Below are 22,641 nucleotides of genomic sequence, written 5' to 3'. Positions count from 1 at the left end.
GGAGCCGGACCCCGGCCTCCTGTCTGTGCTGTCCTTGCGCGATTTTCAGCCCTTTGCCTGGTTTTGAACCGATTTTAGGGGGTTTCACTGAAAAAAAAATTGTCTCCAGCCATTTAACACAGGTGTCAGGGGAGGATGGAGCTGTGGGGTTGTGCTGGGTGCCCCCGGCCGCTCGGCCCAGCATGAGGCCTGCCGAGCTCCTGCTTGGAGGCACAGGGCCGCACCTAAAGTTTTATTATAAAAAATATATATATATTTAATTTATTTTATTCATTTTTGTCTCAAGATTCGTGTCTGGTAGTGGGACGGAGGCAGTGGCGGCGTGAGGCCTCCCTCAGCGCAAGCCGCCGGCTGGAGGCACAGAGCTGCACGTGCAGAAAAAAACTTTGTTTTATTTAACCAAACTTGGTTTTATTTAACCCAACTTGGTTTTATTTAACCAAACTTTGTTTTATTTATTAAGATATTATTATGTTATTTACCCACATCTGGGCCCCCTCGGATCGCCCAGCTGACAGGGGCACCCTGCCGCTGCACGCCCGCCTGCACCGGGGAATTATGGCTGCAGTTTTAGGAAGGGGTTGGGGGTTTTAGGATGGATTTGGAGATTTTTTTTGTTTTGGTTTGGTTTGTTTTTGTTTGTTTGTTTGTTTGTTTTAGGACTTTTTTGGTGCAGGAAGTTGGGATGGGATTGGAGGTTTTTGGGGGAGGTTGGGGCTTTTAGGACGGGCTAGGGGGCATGGGGAGGCTTTGGGGCTTTTAGGATGGGTTTGGATTTTTTTTTGTGCGATTGTGGGTTTTCAGGTGGGTTTGGGATTTTAGGACAGGTTTGGAGATTTTGGGGGGGATTAAATCGAGTTGTTTTTTGATTTAAGGGGGGAGTTTGGAGGTTTTAGGACGAGTTTGTTTTTTTTTTGGAGGGGTTGGAGGTGTCAAGAAGGGGTTGGAGTTTTTTTGGGGAGGGTTTGGGGGTTTTAGGATTGGATCGGTTTTTTTTGGGGGGGGAGTTGGGGGTTTTAAGACAGGTTAGGGTTTTTTGGGGAGGTCTGGGGGGTTTTAGGATGGGTTTGGAGGTTCTTTGGGGGGCGATTGGGAGTTTTGAGGGGGGGGGCTGGGGGCTTTAGGACAGGTTTGGAGTTTTTTGGGGGGTTTTAGGATGGATTTGGAGGCTTTTTTGGGGGAGGGTTGGGGGTTTGGGAGCTGCTTTGTGGGGCTGGGCCGCGGGGGGGGGGGCACCGGGACCTCCACGGTGGGGAGGGGGCGGCGCTTGGAGGACCGCGCTCGCCACCCATAGAGACGGCGGGCTAGAGCGGCGACCCCGCCGCTTCCGGCGGAAGCGAGCAGAGCGGGGCGGAAGCGGGCGGGTGAGGCGGCCGGTAGGCTCCCGGCCCGCCGCCGGGGCCCGGCGCCATGCGGAAATTCTTCCAGGAGATCAAGGTCGACCTCAAGTTCAAGAGCGCGGGGCCGGGCCAGAAGCTGTCGGAACCGTCCCGGTAACTGGGCGCGGGGGCTGTGGGGACCGGGCCGGTACCGGAGGGGGGTGGGGAGGGGGCGAGGTGAGGCCGGGCCGGTACCGGGCACGGAGGGGGGCGGTGGGGGGGGGGGGTGAACGGGGGGGGTACCGGAGCTGCCCCCAAGCGGCCCCGGCCCTCCCGCAGCGCCCCCAAGGAGAAGCCGAAGGCGGAGGCGGCGCCGAGGCCCCGGCAGGGCCCCACCGACGAGGCGCAGATGGCGGCGGCGGCGGCGCTGGCCCGCATGGAGCTGAAGGGCAAGGCCAAGCCGCCCTCGTCGCAGGAGGCCATCAGGAACCAGGGTAGGGGGGCACCGGGCTCGGGGCGGATCGGGAGGGCCCACGGGGGTGGTGGAGGGAGGGGAGCGACGGTGCCACCGGGACAGGGTGGGGGAGCTGGGGGACAGGAGGCTGAGGGGTGGCCTTATTGGTGTGTGGAAAGGTGTCAGGGTGAGGGCAGGACGGAGCCAGGCTGTTCTCGGTGGTCGCAGCACAAGGGGCAGTGGCCACCAAATGGAGCCCAGGCAGTTCCGCACCAACACGCCAAAGAACTTCTTCCCGGGGAGGGTGCCGGAGCGCTGGGACAGGCTGCCCAGGGAGGCTGGGGGGGCTCCTTCTCTGCAGATCTTCAAGGCCCGTCTGGACGCCTCCCTGGGCAGCCTGCTCTGGGGAACTGCTTTGGCAGGGGGTTGGGCCCGGGGAGCTCTGAGGGCCCTGCCAGCCCCTACAGTTCGGTGAGCTGAGCTCGGCCTCTCCTGGTCTGGAGAGGGATCCCCAGGCAGGCAGGGCTAGCTGGGCAGTGCAGCTGGCTGCTGGGGCTGATGACAAACCTCTCAGAAATGGGGTCACACACGGGTGTGCGTTCCTGGGCCAGGAGCACAGCGCCCACAGGAGCGTCAGCATCCCTGGGGCAAAGCTGCGGAGCACAGAGCTCGCTGCTGAACCACTCAGGGTCTGTGCCCCCGCCCCTGTAACCGGGATTTGTTTCTTCTAGTGAGAAAGGAGCTCATGGCTGAGGCAGCTGCGAGTGAGAAAGGAATCTCTGCTGACAAAGAGGTAGGAGGCGGGCTGCTGCTCCCAAACTGCATCAGACTGGGAGCGCTGATGTGCCGAAACAAACAGCAAAGCCTCCTTCTTCCCTTCAGGTATGGTTTGGTCTCTTTCAGGACCCAGCATTCCCCGACACCCAAGCGGCAGCCAGACCCTCGGTTTCGGGGGTCTATTTCACCTGTCCCTTGACGGGCGCGGTTGTAAGGAGAGACCAGAAAGAGAAGCACATGCGGGAAGCCATCCAGCTGGTGAGCACCACTGCACGCCTCTCCCTCCTTCCCCTTTAAACCCGTTCTGTGGCATGGATCTCCCCGAGCAGCGCAGCAGTGACCTCGAACCCTCTGCCTCGTAAAGCTCCCCCCTGTGCTGTCTCCCAGGAGGGCAGCTCCCTTCAGGCGTTGACTTAAAATGCTCCTCGTGCCTTTGATGTGCTGCAAATGCTGAGGCGAGGAGCTCTGAGCCACGCACGTCAGCTCCCCTGTGACCAGCTGCTCTCCTTGTCCCGCAGTATTCTTCCACCGACCCCGTGGCCGCCTCCATCCTGGAGATTCACACCTTCAACAAGGACCGGGAGAAAGTCCGCGTGGGCGTGGAGACCATGGCCAAGTGAGTAGGGGGTGGGCGCAGGCTGCTCGTCCCCCCCGGCAAGGAAATGCAGAGTCTGAAGGAAACCAAACCCAAATGCTTGAACCATTTGAGGCAGGGGGTGCTGGCAGGTGACAGGAGGTCAGCTTCTGAGCCGGTCCCAGCGGCTGCCGTGGTTCAGGAGGTTTGGGAGCTGCTGGCTGAGATCAGCCGCCCCTGTCTGCTGCCTGGCTGGGGCACAAAGCACATCATTTTACTTTCTTTCACTTCATTTCAGTTTCTTTCATCGTTTTCTTTCTTCATTTTCACTTTCTTTCATCTTCTTACTTTCTTTCAGCTCAGATCTGTGAGAAAACACTCTGAGCTGTCTCCTTCCATGTGACCTTTGCTCCTTGGGGCAGCACATCCTGAAGTGCCTGCTTTGATCCATGAATTCCATTCCTCTTCCCACAGGTACCTGGACAACATCTACCTCCATCCAGAGGAGGAGAAGTACCGGAAAATCAAACTGCAGAACAAAGTGTTCCAGGTGAGACCGCGGCTCCTGCAGCTGCCCTGCCGAGGGGCTTGGAGCAGAGCGCATTTCATCCTTCCCTTTTCTTCCAGGAAAGGATAAACTGCCTGGAAGGGGCACACAACTTTTTCCAGGCTGTTGGGTTTGAGACGAGAACGCTGCCTGTTCCAGGACAAGGCAAGCCATTTACGTGTGTTCTGCTGGGGTGAGCAGTTTGGGCTGTCCCACTGCTCAGGGGCAGCCAGCTTCGGCTGCTCCAAGAGCTCCACGCTCCAAGGCGGTCACATTGACAGCCCCTCACCCTGTCTTCTCCCTGACAAGTCAAAACTGTGTTTTCTGGAGATCCTTCCATGCTTCAAGTGAAGGCCGGGACATTTGAGCCCTGTGCTTTGGGTTGCAGAGGCCACAGAGGAGTACTACGTGCTGAAGGAAGAGATGCTGACCCGCTTGGAAGACCTCAAGGACTACAAAGAGCAACTTCTGAGCTCGGAGCCGGTGCGGCCGCAGCTGGATCGCCAGCTCTGCGTCTTTAAACCCTCGCCTGAGGCTGCTCGCTTTGAGCTGCCGGATGACTTCTTCAACCTCACTGCAGAGGAGATAAAGCGCGAGCAGCGGCTCCGGTGAGTAGGCTGGAGGGGAGACCCCGCTACCCAGGGGGCGTGCGGTGCCAGCTAACGACCTCACACCCCTCCTTTGGGCTGAAAACCACTTTATGTCTAAATATCTAAAGGACAGAGGCGGTGGAGAAGGCTGCGATGCTGAGGACGCGAGCCATGCGAGAGAAAGAAGAGCAAAGGGAGATGCGGAAGTACAACTACACCCTGCTGCGGGTCAGGTTTCCTGACGGATACATCCTGCAAGGTAAAGGGCTTCTTGCCCTTTCTCTCCTAGCCCAAGAGCTTCAATAATCAGCGATGGAATAAAGCAGCAGAAGCGGGGTGGGGTAACACTTCTGTAATGATTCTTCCCAGCTCTGAGCCCTCCGCCTGCCCGGGGCTGGCACCGCAAGGCAGGGCTGACAGAGGGAGGAATCTGGAGGCTTTGTCAATTAAATGAGCTCTGCCCGGGCTGCTGCTAGCAAGCTGGACTTCTTAGATCAGTTTGTTAGAGGAGCCAGCATGGGGCTGCCTGTGCCGTGTCAGGCTCTACAACAGCATAAATCCTCTTCATGTTTTGTAACAGAACTCCAGAAATAATTTCAGGCTTGGCTGCTTCTTTGTTACAGCCTGGCAGGGGTTTGCAGCAATGGAAGTAACATTTTTCTTTGGGAATTCTACTTTTATACTTCAGTTAAATCAGGCTGGTTTTATGCCACTGAGGCAGTTCATGGAGTTAGCAGTACCAGAGCCCTGTGAAACCTCCCACAAAAGGCTCCATTTGGTAAATGCCAGGGCCTCTTTCAGTATCTCACACCTCATTTTCTCATGGCAGGGACTTTTTATGCAAGAGAACCCGTATCTGTGCTCTACAGCTTTGTGAGAGAAGCCCTCAGAGATGACTGGCTGCCCTTTGAGCTCCTGGGACCCGGAGGTCTCAAAGTGACTGACGAGAACTTGGCCTTCAATGAGTGTGGGCTGGTGAGTAAGAGCCAGCACCTTGCATGGGGGCCTTCACGGGACAACAGAACCCGCGTTGTCAGGGTCAGCTCTTGCTTATAATTTAGGATTTGTCTTATGCTTTCAGGACAGTCGTGCCCTGGCCCTTTCTTTCTAAGCTCAATCAAGTCATTGCACCAAGGCTCAGGTGCTGATGGGGAAGGAATTTTGGGGACCGAACTCTTTGTAGGAAGTGCAGGCTGCAGTAATTGCTAGCAGTTAGATCAGAAGCATCAACTGCCAGTCAGGATGGCACAAATTACGAGCCAAGCACAGCTCTAGCATAAAGCTTCCACCAGTGGTGTCCCCTGGGGAGCTTCCTGCCCATCCCCACTCCTCCTTTTTGGTTGAAGTGCTCCCACTAAGTTTTTTTTCCAGCTCTGAACATGCACAGCATGGTAGGAGGAGGTTAAAGCACGGCACTAGAGGAGCTCAGTAATGCTCTCTTCTCTGTTCCAGGTGCCCTCAGCCCTCCTGACCCTGGTGTGGGACACAGCGGTCATGTCGGACATCCAGGCATCAGGCCAGGAGCAGCCAGCCAGCCCCCTGAAGCCAGAACTTCTCTCTAGGGTCCAGACACTGTCTTGAAATAAAGGGGAATGGATGCAGTGACAGTGGCTTCAGCCTGTTCCCTTCTGTTCCCATACAGACTGGTGGAGCTTCCAGCTGTGCGACCTCCGAACTGGCTGGGGTTTAGCTCTGCAGAGTGGGAGGCTAGAGATTGCGCCAGTTTACCCAACCTTGCAGTCACCTTCCCAGCTCAGTAACCAAACACTAAGGCAGTCATGCCCAGTAAAACACTTCCAGGACTGCTCTCGGTGGTTTTAGAGACCAAATTCCAGCTGTGACTGCTCGAGGTGGTTCCCAGATGAAGCACCACTTCCCTCCCTTGGCGGAGGGAGCAGGGGTGGATACAAGGCTGGATCCCAACTGAGCGAGCCTGGCTCTGGGCCTGGGCTTAGGCTTCAGCTTTTCCTTTTGCTTCTGTGTGCACTGTAACTCCTATTGGAGAGAGTATATTTAGATAAAGTTGTTTAGCCTAATTAAATGGAATATTTAAAGACTGCGCTTGGTTTAGAGTTCTTTGAACCGTGCTGCTCTCACACCTTTGCCTTTCAGAGGTGATCACCACGTGCTGTGGCATCACACCTCTCCCTCACCTTCTTGCTTTGGGGCACCTGCAGCCAGAACAAGGGGCAGCCTGGGAGGCTAAAACATCAGGAGCTCTTTATGCTGCTATTTAGGGAACTCATTCACCGACTCACAACCCTTACCAGAAATTAAAAACAACACAGGAACGTTGTTACATTCATTAGCAAGTCTGCTGCTAGTTCATTCCTTTATGCTTAAATTTTAAGTTCTTCTGTGGGGTAGAAACCAGCTTTTATATACACATACAACTTGTGATGGGTACAGGAGAGCAGTAAGCTGGCAGCAAGCCTGGTATTACATGCCAGGTTGTCACAGAACAGGAGAAGCAGCTCGCAGGTTCTTTCTTTTCCAGAGGTAAAGCCTGCTGCTGTTCCCTGGAGCAAGTAAGACCACAAACAGGATAATAGAGAGAGCATAAATTCAAATATAATTGTACATCATTTATACCCACGGGCATGCTATACAACATTATGAACAGAGAAATTCCCCAGAGGCATCACAATAAGCTTAGTTTAAAACCCCCTCCACTAGTTTTAGAGATAACTTAGATACCTTCCATTACAAAGAAGTATCAAAATTTCAATAATGCTTTATTAAGGACAGATTAATATGCAATATTTTTAAGCTAAAAACTAGAGCTAAAAATTTAAGCTTCCATCTGGTCTGAAGCAGAACAAAGTGCTGTCTTCTCTTTACAAGAAATATGGAATACTTTCAAGTATCTTGGTCGAAGATACACAAGGTTTAAAATTTCCTAAGTAATTCTACATACATACAGAGAAGTTAGTAGGCATTTAAGTCTCAAACTGTATTAGGTGGGCTGACCGTGCCGGCGTCCTGAGGAGGGGCAGCTGTGCCACTGGGTGCTGAAGCTGTTTCAGTAACTGCCAACGTAGAATCTGCAAAGTAGAAAATGTTTTGGTTTTTAGACAAAATCCTCATTAAACCAGCAAAATTTGATTACTGCCGTGCATACATGCTTGCTGTTTCAGCACTGGGTGACACCAGTGCAGAGTAAGATTACTTGGATCCTAAAAAAGATCTTTTTAGTGCTTTAGAACCAGGCAGAGCTGCTACCGACCAGCACCAGAGCCTTCAGAACAAGAAGCTGCCAGCCTGCAGGGAGGCTTTCCCCCCACTGCAGTCATGGAATAAGCAAAAGCAGCTTAAGATTAAATGAGAAGCTTCTTGCCACACAGCTGTATTGTCTGTGAGGGAAGGGAGAGGACGGATCCAACACCAGCTCAGACAGAAAGGAGACCCAAGGTGTGTCTAGAATGGGTCAAACACTCGAGAATTTAATACTCTGGGAATATGCACAGGTCCTTATCTATCAATTAGAGGAGCTGCCCAACACAAAACCCAGCACTTTCCTTAATTCAGGTTGTGCGAGTAGCACTGTGAACGAGCTATTGTGGAGCTGTAAGAAGGAGCTCGGAGGTTTTAAAAGTGATTTAGAGGAGCTGCATGTGGTTTGTGTTAAGCCATTGATCTGTATGATCAAGTACACATATCTAAAGCCTCGCTGAGATGAAAGGAGCCGCTCCATTTCCTCATCCCACTGTTTCTGAATCCGTAGCCTGAAAGGACACACTATAGCAGGAGAGCTTTTGAAAACCCTTTTCCAAGAGATAACTGGGACACAAATATAAACAACTGCTTAGGTTCTACCACAAAGCTGCACAGTGGTAATCAGAGCGCTCATGTGTCAAACATCTGAGAGCTTGGTTATTAGCCGATGTTATTTCCTTCAGAACAGACACTTCAGCATGCACTTAAGACTTCAAGAAGGCAGCAAAGCTACACTCCAAACCTTGTCAGTCCTGGAAGAGCGCTGAACTGAGCGTGCAAGCCCCAGAGACCAGCCCTTCTCAGCAGCAGTTACCAATATTAAGTGGATCTGCTTATACCGACCCCAACGTTCACTTTTCCTATCAGAAACAAACAGCAACGCTGGCAGGTGATGGCTATTCACGAGCACTTTGCTTAGTCGTTTGGAGGGAGAAAGGAAAAAGGGCAAGAGCAGCTTAGAGCAAAGCACGAAAATCAAAGAAGCATCTAGAATACATCACAAAAAGGACAAAAATATCCTGAATAAAACATCTATAGGGAAGAGCACAAAGCTTGCTGAAACTGTGGCAGCAAACCAGCACCAGGTTTAGCTACGGATCCTGCTCCACTGTGCTCTCCCTTCTGGGAGTGATTGCCTGCCAAGAGACTGCTGTCAATGATTTTCCCACCTTTGCCTGGCTGTACATCCACGATTATGCAGTCGTCGTCATCCTCATCTTCCTCAGTGTCCGCCTGAAATCCATCCATGTCCATAGCTTCAGCCTAAAAGAAAAAAAACAAAGGTATCAGGGGTGTGACAGCGAGCCGACAGCACCAGCACGAGATCCAGCACAGCCAGCGCCGAGTAGAACTGCAGTGGTCACTCCTCACGGCCACTGAGCAGGCAGGAATCACTGTAAGGAACAAAAAAAGAGTAAAAAAAGCAACCCCTGGCTTCAGCACATTGCCCTGTGGTAAAGGGCTTAGTCTGTGATGGCACACAGAGCGGGGAGCACGCCAAGCTTCTGCTCCGAGATGTTCCCCTGTTACAGGGAGCAGCCCACACATCTGAAAGCCAGTTCAAACCTCAATTAAAACCCAACTCCGTTTTGTTTTGTCCTTTTTTTTTTTTTTTTCTCTCCCCCTCTCCTGATTTCTTTTGATGCTGTTTTTGCTTCTGGAGATGGAAAGGGACTTCTGCCTGTCAAATGTAAGCTCGTTCTCTCCCCTGACTTTTCATCTTGGACAGCCAGCTTCTATTCGGGGGGGATGACAGTTCTTCCCTGGGTGACCCTATCTTGGGAGCAGCACAAACCACTCATTTTGAATCAGAAAGAAAAAAAAAAGAATGCAAGGAGAAACACAAACTGAAGCTGCCCAGCATTGAACAGCTCCAAGTTGTTTTTTTTTTCTCCCTTTTTTTCTCCTTTAATTGGAACCATGGAATGGAAGTCTGAGATAGACTTTGGTCCCTATCCACACAATTTTATAGAATCTCAGAATGGTCTGGGTTAGAAGGGACCTTATTAGGAGGGACCTTAAAGCCCATCTAATTCCCGACCAGAAATTTTTAAGTTTACAGCTGTCCCTGAAGTCACACTTCTCAGATTCAGCATTCCCCTCCTACACACGTGTAGGTATTGCCCACTTGAAGGAGCTTTTCTTTCTCTGCAGCTTATGTAAGAGCACCTTCACTTACAAAAGCCCTGGAGTGAGCTTCACAGCAGAGTTCTAGGTGCCACGGATGAGAACAATTGGCAGGTCGAGGCTGTCAGGTTCCCCAGTTTCTCCACCAGGCAGAACGGGAGCTCAGCACCTGCGCTGATTTAGGCACAGGGCACGAGAGGCTTCCAGGAGCCTGCCACCTTGTCTCTGAGCTGCGCTGCACCACACCTCACGAGGGCAACTGAGGTGCTTCTGAGAGCTTTGAAGAATTCAGGCCAACGGTGCAACTCCACTAAAAACCTTTTAAAAAACCTTTGTTTCGCTATTTCTGCTCAATTTGTTATGAGCAGAATCTCCAGTGGGTGCCAAGCAGCTTTTTTTGTTTTTTTTTTTCTTTAAATCTCTGCCTTTATTTAGTGCATATGAAAAAACCCAAGCAGATGGAGTTCGGGGGCTGAACAGTTTCTCGCAAATCTCTGATCCCTATCAGTGCTTGTCCTTGACTGCAGAGCTTCTTCAGTACAAGAGCCAAAGAAATTAAGAATAAAGTGGGAAAGAAAAGCATGCAAAGCCTCGTGTGAGGCTTTTCTCACCCTTGTCCACAGGGGATTATGAATAAATCCACTGAAGAGTGCAAACCAGTCCTGCCTGGAGGTTTGGAGGCTACCAGTTGCTAATACCAGGCTTCAGGATCCAAAGCCTCAGTCTTAAGAGCATGACAGAGAATCACACAGCTAAAGCAGCGATCACACACTTCTCAATCAATCTTTTGGATAATTAAGCTCTTAATGCTGTGCGTTCACCTCTGCTTTTTTGGGCAACCACAGCAGGAAGGGCAAAACAAAGCTCAGAGCTGGAAGAGCAACGGCTCCAAATCCATCTCATTTGGTTCCTGTGATTTATTTCATTTGTTTTTTTTTAAAAACCAGCTCTTGAAATCCAGCTTTATGCACGATGAGACTTCACAGACTGTCCAGGGTTGAGCTGCAGCACCTAGGAACCACGTTTCATCGGTACACACGCAACCGATGCAAGCCAGCAGCCCCGGCTGCACATCTAGCAGCCAAACACACACAAAAACCTGCACACAAATTGCAGCCAGCTGTAAAAGCACGGCCGAGCAGACGCTCCAACTATTCACGGCTTGGAAGCGATCGCTGCCAAACAGCAGAAAGTAGAACAGCAGGAGAGCAATGTTCCAAAGGGAACAGGCCAAGCTACAGGGCAAGAAAAGAAAGCCACCTCTTTAGAGGTGCCCAATTCCATTCTTTCCCCACAAATTGGGTCTTTCTGCCTGAAGCGTGGTTTCTAGGGCTCAATATTTTGATTCTGATGGCAGCTCTAGGCCAAGCTAGGCAACACGCCGGAACGCTCACCTACTGAGGATGCACAGCCACGTTCCCACTGCTTTTTTTTTTTTGTCAGGGGAGGGCGTTGCCAAAGCAGCTCACCTGTTCAGCACCCCGGGGCCTTTTCATGAATTTCGTGATGCACATGCTTCCAGTGGACTTCCTCTTCACGGGCACAGGCGGGGTCTGCAGGAGCGCCGTGCCCGGCGCGCTGCCACTGTCCTCCCTCCCCGAAGCAGGGACTTGGGTGACGTAGTTCCACTGGCAAGGGACGGGGAGGTGCTCCTGAGCAAAACTCTTCAGCACCTCCGAGTGGACGTACCAGCACATCCTGTACTCGGGTCTCTTCTCGTACACAGAGTTCTCGGAAATGATTCTCTTTAGCCTGGCTTTGGAGGGGACACCGCTGTCCTCCCCCACGGGCGTCTGCGGCCGGGACGCGTGGGGGCTCACGGGGCTGGTGTCGCCGCCGTCGGCCGCTGCGGTCACGTCGCTGAACAGTCCTTGGCGGCAGCACTCCTGGAACTCCTGGATGATCACTTTGCTCCCGTTCACGTTCCCGTGGAGCAACGGCAGCAGCTGGCCGAGGACTGCAAGGAAAAGGTTGCAGAAAGGTTGTGGGGAAGACTCAAAGGACAAAAAAAGCCAGGCTGACAAAACCCATCCGTGCACACACAGGGAAGAAGAGAAATAGGTTGAGATTTCAGATATGGGATTGTAACAGAAGCTGAACCTGATACAGACAAGTCAACCTCAACAACAGCGACCCAAAAGTCAAAGTCCCAACCCCTCTTCCAGCCTTTTCATAAATCATTTGCATCCTCACGTTAACTACACACAGGACTGGAAGGTGTCTCATGAACCAAATCCTCTCTCCCGGAAGGATCCACAGGTAAGTGGGCTCAAGCACTTCCAGTAACTGATCCTAAATGCAAGCTTACCAAAGTCTTGTTGGCTTTGTTTGCTTGATTATCTGAAGGAAGAGGTTTTGGAGGAGTGACTAAAGCCCTGCGGGGTGCCATGACAGAAAACTAATTTTCAAGAGATCTCACAGAGCTTGTTTCAATTTCAAACATGTCACGAGCAGGTCACCCTGACACTGTCACTTGAAACAGAAATCCATCATCTCTAAAGCAGAGCACAGCAGCGCATAAATGCAATTACTTAGCCCTTTATGTCTTACTTTGTTGATCTTTCGCTCTTTTTTTGCTACATTTTTGTATCTGCTGGTCTTCCTCTGCGACGGGTAAATCCAGGATACACGCCGTGAACTGCTGGAGAACCTTCAGGTCTGCATTTGTGCTGCTGTCGTTCTCTGCGCTTTCCCAGACGCAGCCAATTTTCACAGGCTGTAGAACATGAAACCTCTTCCCCTTGGCCATCAGCTCGTCCCACTCCTTTGCTTTCAGCTTTTGACGGACCTTCTGATTCTCTGGATCACACTCCTAAAGCCACAGGTGAGAGAGAACGTGATACAACCACCCCAGAAAGAAAAAAAAGGTTCTTTAAAACCCAGTATTTGTGGCGTGCTCCCCAAGTTACACAAGTCTGCTCGTGCAGACCAGAGATGAGTGGCGTCCCTGCCTACACGTCAATATTTAACGTGTTTTACACTGGAGGCATAGATGGAAGCCCAGTGACAACCAGCTCACTTACTTCTGTCACTCCTTCATCTTCAGATAGGTACCCATGGGGTACAAAAAAGCCATCGTCATCATCTTCATCCTCTCCCTCCTCTTCATCATCCTAAAAATAAACTTTGCTTTTTAGAAGCCATACTGACAACTGCAGTTGTTCCCCAAAACCTTTTTCCATCACACAGAAACCTTACCCCTTCGCTATGGGAAAGGCTTTCTCCAGGTTCCTCCTCCTCCCACTCTTCATCGCTATCTACTTCGTAGTCCAGTAGTTTCTGGAATAAAACCCACCAAAATGCCGCTTCTGTGAGTCTGAGAGTACGATGCGAGAAGCTCCAAAACTCAATAGCAAGAGGGAACACACAAGTGGATCAGAAATCCCAGACAAAAGGTGGACTCGAACACCAGATATTCACTTCAAGAGCATAAAGGAAGAAAAGAACCTGACTATGCTGCCTGTAGGATACTCACGCAGTCCTTTGACCAAGGATTCCTGGGACGGATCATAGTGGTTCTCTTGTTCCAAGTGCCCCAGTACGCAGGACGGTGATTCTCACAGAACTGCAGAAGTTTCATTCTACCAAACTTCCCCCTTTCAGGAACAGCATCTGTTTTGCAGTTAGCCACTACCACCACATCGCTGTTAAAGCAAAAGACCAGCTTCAGTACTTACAGAATGCCCCTCAAGTAAAAGCTTTAAGAAAAGAAAACGCTCCCTGCTGCTCGAGGAAATAGCTTTCAGAAAGTTTCAGCTCAGCCAGGACCCCAACCCAGGGCCTGAGCTCATCAGAACAGGCACTCACAGCTGGCTTGCAAGAACAGGAGTTCCAGACAAGCTCCCTCCCTCCTTAACCACGACACTATGTGCAAGAGCAGCTCTGCCTTGGCTCTCTGTTTACTTTTTAATACTATGCAAGTATTAAAAGTATCCACCAGTAAGGCAAGTAGTGTCCAGTGCCAAAACAGAGCTGCCTGAAACATGAGATTTCCTGTAAATAACGATTGGAGAAGCATTATATAGAACGAAGGAGATCTCCATTAGAACACGCTCTGCCCAGGAAAATAAATCTCAGACAAAACAAGTGTCAGGAGAAAAACTGCATCTCTAATATCAGTATAAAACTACTTTGAAAGCAATCTCCCGTTCATGACATAAAAGCGAAGAAAAGCCCCAAGCCAGACTAACCTGTTTACTATGTCAGTACTGTTATTGACAAAAGTAGGTCCAGTTTTACGAGGTTTGCGACACTTTAGGTCTCTCAAGAAAGAGCCTTCGCTATTCTGTGCGCGCAGGAGCTGATCCAGCTGTTCTAAGAGGTCTGAATCGAGGGCAATACGACAGAGGGGAGCTAAGACCATGTTCTCCTTAATTTCGAACGGAGCAAACTTTCCACAAGAGCCAGCAAGAATCTGAAAGAGTAAGTGGGGATTGTTAGGGTCTGAACACCTGAGAAGCTGTAGTACCAACAGATAAAACATTCACGAGTCTAAAATACCAGTTTACTGATGTTTGACTGAGAACTTAAGCCCTTCCAACAGACTCCAACAAATCTTCTCAAGTAAATTTAGGTCTTCACAGCCAACGCAGCAGAAGACAAAGTTAAGATTTTTACTAAAGCAACAACAAAATTCTCTTGCCGTCTCTGCTCTGGTCACAGACCTTTTTTAAACCCTTGATGTTTCTGAAATTAGGAAGCAAGAAATACTAATGCTTTGTCCACCAAAGAAGGTCCAAGAGACAGATCTGAGGGAAACCAGTGTATGTGTAAGATGCCCAACAAAAATACAAATACCTCACCTTTGGGGCTTGCGGAGTCTTTGGTTTCTGGAAGAATCTTGTGATTTCTGCTTTCTGTGCATTAATACGCTAAAGTCAAAACAAAAATGCAAACTATGAACAAAGGTAGGACACAGCCTTATCATTTAAAGCGAGCTCAAGCATGACCCAGTGTCAAACCTAATGAGGTATAAAACAAAGTTCAGTTATTTACCAGCTCCCGTAACTCAATAAAAAAGTAATCGCTTTCTGTAACACACCTACACAGATTCCAGTGCCATTACTAAGACAAGGGGTGGAGTTCACTTACAGGCACTGGAAAAACAAAAAGCAAAAATAATTAAAAAAGAAAAACAAACAGATGTGGGAAGAACTGAACAGATAAACCAGGTACACCAACACCTACAAACAAAACAGGCAAGAAACCTGCACGATGCAAGTGGTGGAGCAGCACCACCAGGTCCAAACGGACACGCTCATTCCCAAGCAGCAGGGCCGAGTGAGGGGCACCAACGCAGGGTTTGCTGCTAGGAGAACTTCTGGGAGAGCAAAGCAGTAACTGTGGGAGTCATTGTGAGCAGCCCAGCAGCGCTCAGCAGGATGCCAGGCAGCCCATTAACAGCATTTCACCATAACAGAGGAGCTGAGAGAAAGCCTTTACCTTTTCTTCTTCTTTTAACCGTTTCTCCTCTTCTTTCTTTCTCTTCTCTTCAAGTTTTGCCCTTAAATATAAAATTCATTTCAACTGTCACAAACCACAAAGCATTTATTTGCACTGAGGCAGAGGTGACAAGCCCTATACCTTGACCACATCACACCAAACAAGAGGATAATCTGTTAATTCAGCCAAGAGCCACACTTGGTTAAACGCACAAGACTCTCTTCATTCCTTTTCGAGCAAACATCGACCTGTTTTAGCCACAGAGTAGCTAGGCTGCTTCAAACCTTCCTCAATAGCAAGAGGAGGCATTTATTTACTATTTTATGGAGTTACAAGCGACTTCCTCAACAGACAGGCCACCAGCGCCAGCAAAAGGCAGCCAGGAGCAAGCCTGGTCGGGAAGGGAAAACTCAGTGGAGCGTGACAGCTCTTTTCAGCCATTTCAGATCAGACGCCCAGGTCAGGCTGCAAGCAAAAAGCAGCGCAGCAGAGCTGAGCCTACATTCTGGCACGGTCTTTCATGGCTTAAAATACATTCCGTGACAAAGGGGCCTTGCTGTTTGATCAGTACAGCCCCTGGAAGTGAAGGTGTGCATGCAGAGGTGCTCACATGGTTAGACATTACTCCCCACGGCCTGTAGAAGCCACGCCACTTACTCTAAAGCTTCCTGCCTCTCCTTGCGTTTCTCTTCCTTCACCCTCAACTTCTCAGCTTTTTCCTTTTCCTCTTTTTCTTTCTTTTCTCTCCTTTCTTTCTCTTTCAACTCTTTCTCTTCCTCTTTTTTCTTCTTTGCCTCTTCCTTGGCTCGCTCTTTCGCAGCTTTTGCCTCTTCCTTCAGCCTTCCCTTTTCCTCCCTTTCCGCTTGTAGCTTCTGCAGCTTGTCGGCACGCTCCTGGTCCTAGTGCAGAAAGAAGCCATTAAGCAGGTGCTTTTCATGCACAGGAGCTGCTGGCAGACAAACGTGAGTAAAAAATAAGGATGCAATTTTCTCAGCCGAGATGCTACAGCGGATTCCTGCCCCCAGTGCTTGACCTGCAACAGTTTCGAGCTCGTCTAGGCCGTGTTATTAACCACAGCTACCTGCTGCTGCAGCCAGCTCAGCCCTCTGCTTCTCATCTCGTACTCTCTCTGAAAGCATTAACTTCTTCCCCTAAGAACAGACATTCTCGCTTTCTAAGCATCAAAGGACGCTTTGTACTCGCTCCGTACTTGAGTCATCTTCATTATCAATGTATTATTGGGGAAAGTTGCACAGGAGAGAATTTTTATTACTCTAAAAATGTAGCAGGTCGTTTCCAAAAAGCATTTTGGAAATAAGCACCTCGTGAGCTAAGCTGTCGTGCTCTTCTACCTGCGTGCACCTGCCATCATATACATTCAGAGCGAATTTATAAATGTAAAGAGTGAATTTTATCTGATCGTGTTATCTGCCCGCGAGGATTTTCTGACTGCTTTTCATGACCTCGGGCAGTAAAGCAAGTCTCCAAACGCTGGGCTGTGCAGCTGCTTTATTAGGCTTGAAACTAACCCAAAAAGCCACTCGTGGCAGGTCGTTTCTGCTAAGCAGGCAGCATGAGGGGCTCGGAGCTTTTTTAAGGGGTGCTGTGGGAACACCAGGGGAAGATTACACGGAAATTTCCAGGCACAGCATTGCAGCCCCTCGTTATGGGTCTATCCAACATAGAAATGAGAACGTGGCACGCTTACTAAAAATGACAAAACAGAGAAAAATAGCTTCCCTCTACTTGGTAATTCCACCAGGAAACTAGGATGTGGCTGTGCTCAGACACAGGAGTGTCCTTATGGTGTATTTCTCCTTTCTTTTTGTTTATTTCACATCTTAGCTTTCTTGGCAGCACCAAGAGGACTGAAGGCATCACAATGTGCCGCTGACACGACGTTGGCAGTTATTTGTGAAAAGCGTCCTTGTCAGAACTGAGTCATGGCAGCCAGTGAGAATCCACCAGGTAGCTGTGGGAAGAGCTAACAGCAGGGCTGGCAGCTCGGGTTGCTTTCCAGCACAATAAAGCCTCCATCCTCAACGCTCTCACACGCTGCTATTTATATAAATACACGTTACATAAATAGAGGAAGAACGCTGCAGATTGGAGCTCTATATGGGGCAGGGGGGAAAGCAAGCATCCTAGCACTCTCAGCCACTTAGAACTCAGAGAAAATAGAAATAAAAAAAATGCAACAGACCAACTTTATAAACCACTTCCTAAGAAGCATCAGAGCAAGCCAGGAGCCCAGGCTTTGCTGGCTGCAGGGAAAACAACAGGCAGCTTCTCAGCCTGCAGAGCCCACTCACACAGAGCTGCCTGCTCGAGAGCTCCGCGTGCTGCAGCTTCCTTTAGATTTAGCCCTTCACGACTGGAAGAGGAATGGACAGCAGGATGATTACAGCACCTTGGCCTCATGGATCAGGGTTTTCTGCCTAGCAAACCCGGGCTGTAGCTTCAGCGCTTCTTCCAGCAGCGACACCCAGCAGTTTCCTCAGCAGCCCTAAGAGCAGCAGCCCGCTCGCCTCGCTTCTTAACGAGGAGCAGGAACGGTTTTGTGGCTCAGAGGCAGAGGGGTGAGGACGGCGAGGCAGGAACCAGCCCTAACCCAAGGCTCCTGAGGGTCTCACCTGTGCCTGTGCGCCTCGCGGGCTGCACCTACTCTCTCTGGAAGGGTTTGTTAAAAAAAAAAAAAATCTCAAAAAGCATTTTGACAAGCAGGCAGCAACATTTCCAGCTCCTTAATATCTTCCTGAAGTGCCCAGGAATGCAGCGCAGGCCACCCACACGTCGTTATGTATGCATTAAGGGGCTGTGGAACACGCTGAGCACTTTAACTGCATGCATTAAGCTTCCTCCATATTCATCAGTCAGGAAAGCAGGAAAAGAGAGGTTTTAAGTGGCCCGAAATGAAACGCAAAGGGCTTGGCTTACTATTCAACGCAAAAGCACAGCAGGTTAGTTTGCTATGTCAGTGAAAAGGCCTTACTCTTTGCAATCTCAGCTTCTCCTTCTCTGCAGAGCTTTTGGGGAATTTCTGAGGTACCTGAAAACACAAAATGCAAGTTTTAGAGATTCACGTCACTCCCTTCACGACACTAGAACTCCTAAGAAGACCAGCAAGCTTCACCTGCATGATGCTAACCTTATTCCTTCCGATCAGTATATTCAGCACCATCAGAACCCCTTCAGTACAGGGGATCAGAACACAGCTCAGGCATCAAATCTCACCGATTTCCATTTTGGCCTAACTGTTTCAGTTTCCATTCAGTCCTCATGTTACCGAGTTTTGCATAGCCAAACCCCTCTGGTTTCTCAGCCCTGAAGCACCCCTCGCAGTGTGACACCACGTGCACGAAAACAAACAGAGGCTACAGCTGCTACAAAGCATGGGAGCGTGACAGAGAGCATAACATTTAATTATAGCACAGTAAATAAAGTCAGTTCCTTTGACTCCAACTTTCTTTTTTACTCCTTGATCCTACCACTTACACTTGCCAGGATATAGCCAGAATTTCCTGAATACGAGGACTTTTCATGTTTTATCTCCTCCTAATCATAGCCCTGTGACTCCTCCACATCAGCCCTGAAGTTCCCCCTTGGTCACACTTGTTATTTCACCTCCAGCCATTATTTACAGGGGAAAAAAAAATAAAGAAAGAAAAGGCTGAAAGGTGCTTGGTGTCTGAAAAGCAAACGGTGCTGTTTGCTGACAGGTTAGGTCTTGGGCCAGTCTGTTTCAGCAGATTCTGGCTTGGTTTCTCACACCCACCCCTTCCTTTCCTCCTGCCATTCTCAGCAGAAGGTAGAATGTTTATCCCTGGGGTTAAGAAACCAAAGCAGACCAAAAGCTTGGTTTTCTATACTCGGACGTCGAGGTTTACACGGTGCAGAGCTGTATCAGGAGATCCTGTACTTATCTGATGGAAGGAAGAGAGCTTTTAACTAGGAGCTCTTGGTTACCAAAAGCTGTTTCCACCTTGAAAAACAACCAGACGAGGACAGACAGCTACAGATCGATGCGCACACTTCCCATTTTGGCAAGCAGCACGTGAGCCATCTCAGGTTGTGCTTCACACCATGAGAAACCAGAAACTGGGCTGCACTGCCAGGCTACTTACACTGGGAATCGAGTACTTTTTTTTTTTTGTTTCTGCTGTACTGGAAATATTCTGTGTCTGCTTGAGTTTGTGTGTGCACTTTCAAGAAGTCAGACTGCAAGTTTTAGCAGCCCCAAAACCAGATAATGCTTCTTGAGAAAATCAGCACAGCAGAAGGAAGACCGAGCCCGTTGAGAGCTCCAAGTCCCAGCTAACTCCTTGGTACCTCCTCCAGGCCGTTGAGGTTTTCCCTCGGGTCTGGTCCAGTCTCTCCTCAAATCCCCGTGGGCTAGCTGATGAAAATCTTTCTTAAAGGGCTTCAGGCAGCAGAAGGCAGTTCTCAGGGGATGGCACAAGCAGCAAGGCAACCTGCCATCCCCCCCTCCAAGCACAGAGGCCTCCCCATGCCACTGGCTGCCCTGCACCACATCTGAAATCCCCAGCCCAGAATCCCTGCCTTGGTTTTCCTCTAATTATATGGTTGAGGAAACCAAACAGGACTGCCAGCCACCCCCAGCCTAACTTCAGGTGAGGTTCGGCTGCTCTGGGAATGCTCCGTTCCCCAGTTTGAGCACTGGGCCCCCACCGGAGCAATCCCTGCTTTGCATCCTCACTGAGCTGCATCCTCACCGCGCTTCCCAACTGCTCAAGTCAGGACTGCTCCAGCCAGCCCTGCAGGTATCGCTGCCTTTACAGCCCTCCTCTTCAGCCCAGCACCAAGTCACGCTGCTTGGGGGGCTCTCCTGCTAGGAGGGCAGGCCCTAAACCGAAACAAAACCTGCTCACAGACCGGTGCTGAAGTCTACCTGGGGTGAGCGTTCTCACAGTAATTACAGCAGCTCAGGGAGGACAGGCTGGAGGCTGGAGGCCATCACCTGTTGGACAAAACCCTTTGAACACTGCTCCCGTCCCATTTACCAAATCATTCAGCAAGCATTCACAGCCACTTTATAGAAGTGAACCTGTCATGGAGCTTCAAGTTGCCTTCCTGCTGTGCGAGCATAGCAGCTCTGAGCCAAGCGAGATCTAAAATCTTAGAGCTACCCAATTTAAAGGAGTCAAAATGGCAGCAACTCAGTTACATCATTAATTACAGACACCACCTGCCACACGCTGCTCACAAGCTTTGTATCTTAGCCATCCCTCTCAGGGCAATCGCAGGAAGCCATCCGACCTAGCTGCAGGGTAACCAGTTTTAAAGAGCCCGAGAAAAGAGACCAACCTTCCTAAGGGGCGTGGAGAAAGCTAAAGGACTGGTATTTCTCTTGGGTTCTGCAGCAGGCTGTGCCTCGGGGGAGCTCACAGAGGGAGAGCTTAGCGAGGAATTAGTGAGTACAGAGTCTCCTTCATGGGACGATTCCGCAGTCTCGTTCTCTGACGTGACACTTCCGTCCAGAGAAGTGACCGGGGGGGATCTGGCGGTCATAATATCCTCCAGCAGCACTACGGGCATCTTCCCCTCAAATATGATATCCTTCAGTTTGCCCTGATTAACCTTGGCGTTTTCCAAGTCGTTGCACTTCGTTAACCCAGAGCACGACTGGAGGCCAGCTACCAACTCTTCCTCTTGGCTCGCCGCAGCCTCACGCTGCGCGCCAGTCCCCACTGAGTCGTCCGTGGGGCTACTCTGGGTGGAATTTGGGCAACTCAGTTCGCTCGTTCCTTCTCCTAGCGTGCCGTTAGTTCTAGCTACGGATGACGACGCTTCGGAATCAGAGCCGAGGCCGTCGCTCAGTCTATGGCTAGAGTCACTTGCAGGGTCAGTAGCGACTGCAGTCTCTGTGCTATCCTTTGTGTTCTTCTGGATGAAGTGATCTAACGGACCCTTTCCGTTAACGAGCTGGGGAGCGAAATTCCCGTCCTCGTTCAGCTGGCAGTCGTTCTCCACGTTGTCCACGGAGGCGCGCGACGTGTCCGCGGCGGGATCCGCGCTCGGGCCGAAACCTTGCGAGCTCTTCACCTTCTTGACCTCGTGCTCCGCGTCGTACTTCTCCTTCGGCACAGGGTTGAGGCGTTTGAACGGCAGGCGGGCTGAAACAAAGAATGTGCGCCCCTTTAACCGCGGCGTGCGAGTTACGGGGAAGGGGAAAGGGGGGGTGAGAAAAGGGAAGGAAGGACCCCAGCCGCACACCGGGGCGCTGTGGGATGGCCCCCGGGGGGGGTGCCGGGCCGGGCCGCCCGCCTCGTGGCTGCGCTTCCCGGAGCCTCACCTTGCACCAGCTTCCGCGGGGGGCCGCCGGCTTTGTCTCGGCACTCCATGGCTGCGGGGGGAGAAAAGCACAGCGCGGTGAGAGGCTGCGGGCACCCCCTCCCCCCCCGCCACCGCCACCGTCACCACCACAACCGGGGCAGCGGCGACCCCGAGGCCCGGAGCCTCCCCAACCCCCCCCCTCCCCTCACAACCCCCTGAGGCCTTCAGGGACCGGCGCTCCCCAGTGGGGGGGGGGGCAGCGGCCGGGCCTCAGCCGAGGCCTCACCGGCGGGGCTGGGCCGGGCCCGAGCCCGCTCCCGGGGCCTCCTTTGTTACCTCACGGAGGCCTCGGGAAGGCCCCGGTGGCCCCGGGAAGGCCCCTACCTGCCATGGCGGGGCGGAGCGGCCCTTCCCGGCAGCGGCGGCCGAGGCCGAGCGGCCCCGAGAGGCCCCGAGCGGCCCCGAGCGGCCCCGGCCCGTCCGGTCCCGCCCCGGCGGCTCCCGCTCGTATTTGGCGGGAGCCGGGGCGACCCCGCGCCTGGGCGCGCTGATAGGCGGAGCGCGCCCACGTGACCCGCCCTTCCGCCCGCTCCGCCCCGCCGCCAGCTTTCCGCCTCATTGGGCCGCGCCAACGGCGCCGCTGATTGGTCGCCGGGCCTGTCGCTCCAAGGGTTTAGAGGCGGTGATTGGGTAGAGAGGCGGGGGGAGGGGGCGGGAGGGGAGGCCGCAGCACGCGTTCCGCGGGGGTGGGCGGGGCCGCGCAGCGCGCCGGGCCGCCGCGGGGCCGGGGCCAATGCGCGAAATGGCGGCGGGCCGGGCGGCGCTGCCGCGGGGGCTGCTGGGAGTTGTAGTCCTGGGGGCCACACGAAGGCCTCACGCCCGCGGCGTCGGCCCTACGGCCTCCCACCGGGCCGCCCGCGGCCCCAAGGCCCCCCCCCGGTCCCGTCCGTGAGGCTGCGGCTGGGGCCGGGCCGGGCCTGGCCGCCCCTGACCCCCACGGGCTGGCCGCGGCGGCTCCCCGGTGCCACAGCGCTGTTCCGTTAGGGCCCGTCCCCGTTTAGCTTTTTATTAAATTTTGGGTATTTTCTATCTATTTTTATCCATTTTTATCCCTGAGGCCGTTTCCTCGCTTCGCGTCGCACCCGATAAACCACCCCGGCTCCGCGACAGCGCCCGGCCTATCGCGATATAGAGCGGGGGGCAGGCAGGGGCGGCGCTCTATCCTCCGGAGGCCTCCTCTCTATGATGCTGGAGGACCTCCGCCGGGCCACCGGGGGGCGCCGCGGGATCACCGGAGGGGG

The 22,641-nt window shown here is 51.9% G+C and overlaps 2 protein-coding genes across 2 annotated transcripts; one reads left to right on the top strand and one right to left on the bottom strand.

Annotated features, from left to right (window-relative positions):
- Positions 1–1,326: 1,326 nt before the first annotated feature.
- UBXN6 (UBX domain protein 6) lies at positions 1,327–6,318 on the top strand. Its single transcript, XM_084499144.1, has 11 exons — positions 1,327–1,493; positions 1,659–1,813; positions 2,505–2,566; positions 2,677–2,808; positions 3,069–3,166; positions 3,599–3,674; positions 3,752–3,836; positions 4,060–4,279; positions 4,390–4,520; positions 5,091–5,236; positions 5,714–6,318. The coding sequence occupies exons 1-11, from the start codon at positions 1,411–1,413 to the stop codon at positions 5,840–5,842; spliced, it is 1,317 nt and encodes a 438-aa protein (XP_084355270.1). The 5' UTR covers positions 1,327–1,410; the 3' UTR covers positions 5,843–6,318.
- Positions 6,319–6,810: 492 nt separating this feature from the next.
- Positions 6,811–21,882, bottom strand: CHAF1A (chromatin assembly factor 1 subunit A). The gene is made up of 15 exons (XM_084499143.1): positions 21,725–21,882; positions 21,360–21,410; positions 20,372–21,180; positions 18,039–18,095; positions 15,704–15,945; positions 15,047–15,107; positions 14,407–14,475; positions 13,795–14,018; positions 13,080–13,248; positions 12,803–12,883; positions 12,628–12,717; positions 12,155–12,416; positions 11,074–11,561; positions 8,647–8,740; positions 6,811–7,305 (listed from the first exon to the last, which is right to left on the bottom strand). Exons 1-15 carry the CDS (start codon positions 21,729–21,731, stop codon positions 7,208–7,210), a joined length of 2,802 nt encoding a protein of 933 aa, XP_084355269.1. The 5' UTR covers positions 21,732–21,882; the 3' UTR covers positions 6,811–7,207.
- Positions 21,883–22,641: the final 759 nt, after the last annotated feature.

This window comes from Aythya ferina, assembly GCF_964211825.1.
Source record: "Aythya ferina genome assembly, chromosome: 26".
In the NCBI taxonomy this organism is placed as follows: Eukaryota; Metazoa; Chordata; class Aves; order Anseriformes; family Anatidae; genus Aythya; species Aythya ferina.
The sequence above is the reverse complement of the archived record's forward strand: the minus strand, read 5'-3'. Positions and strand labels throughout refer to the sequence as shown.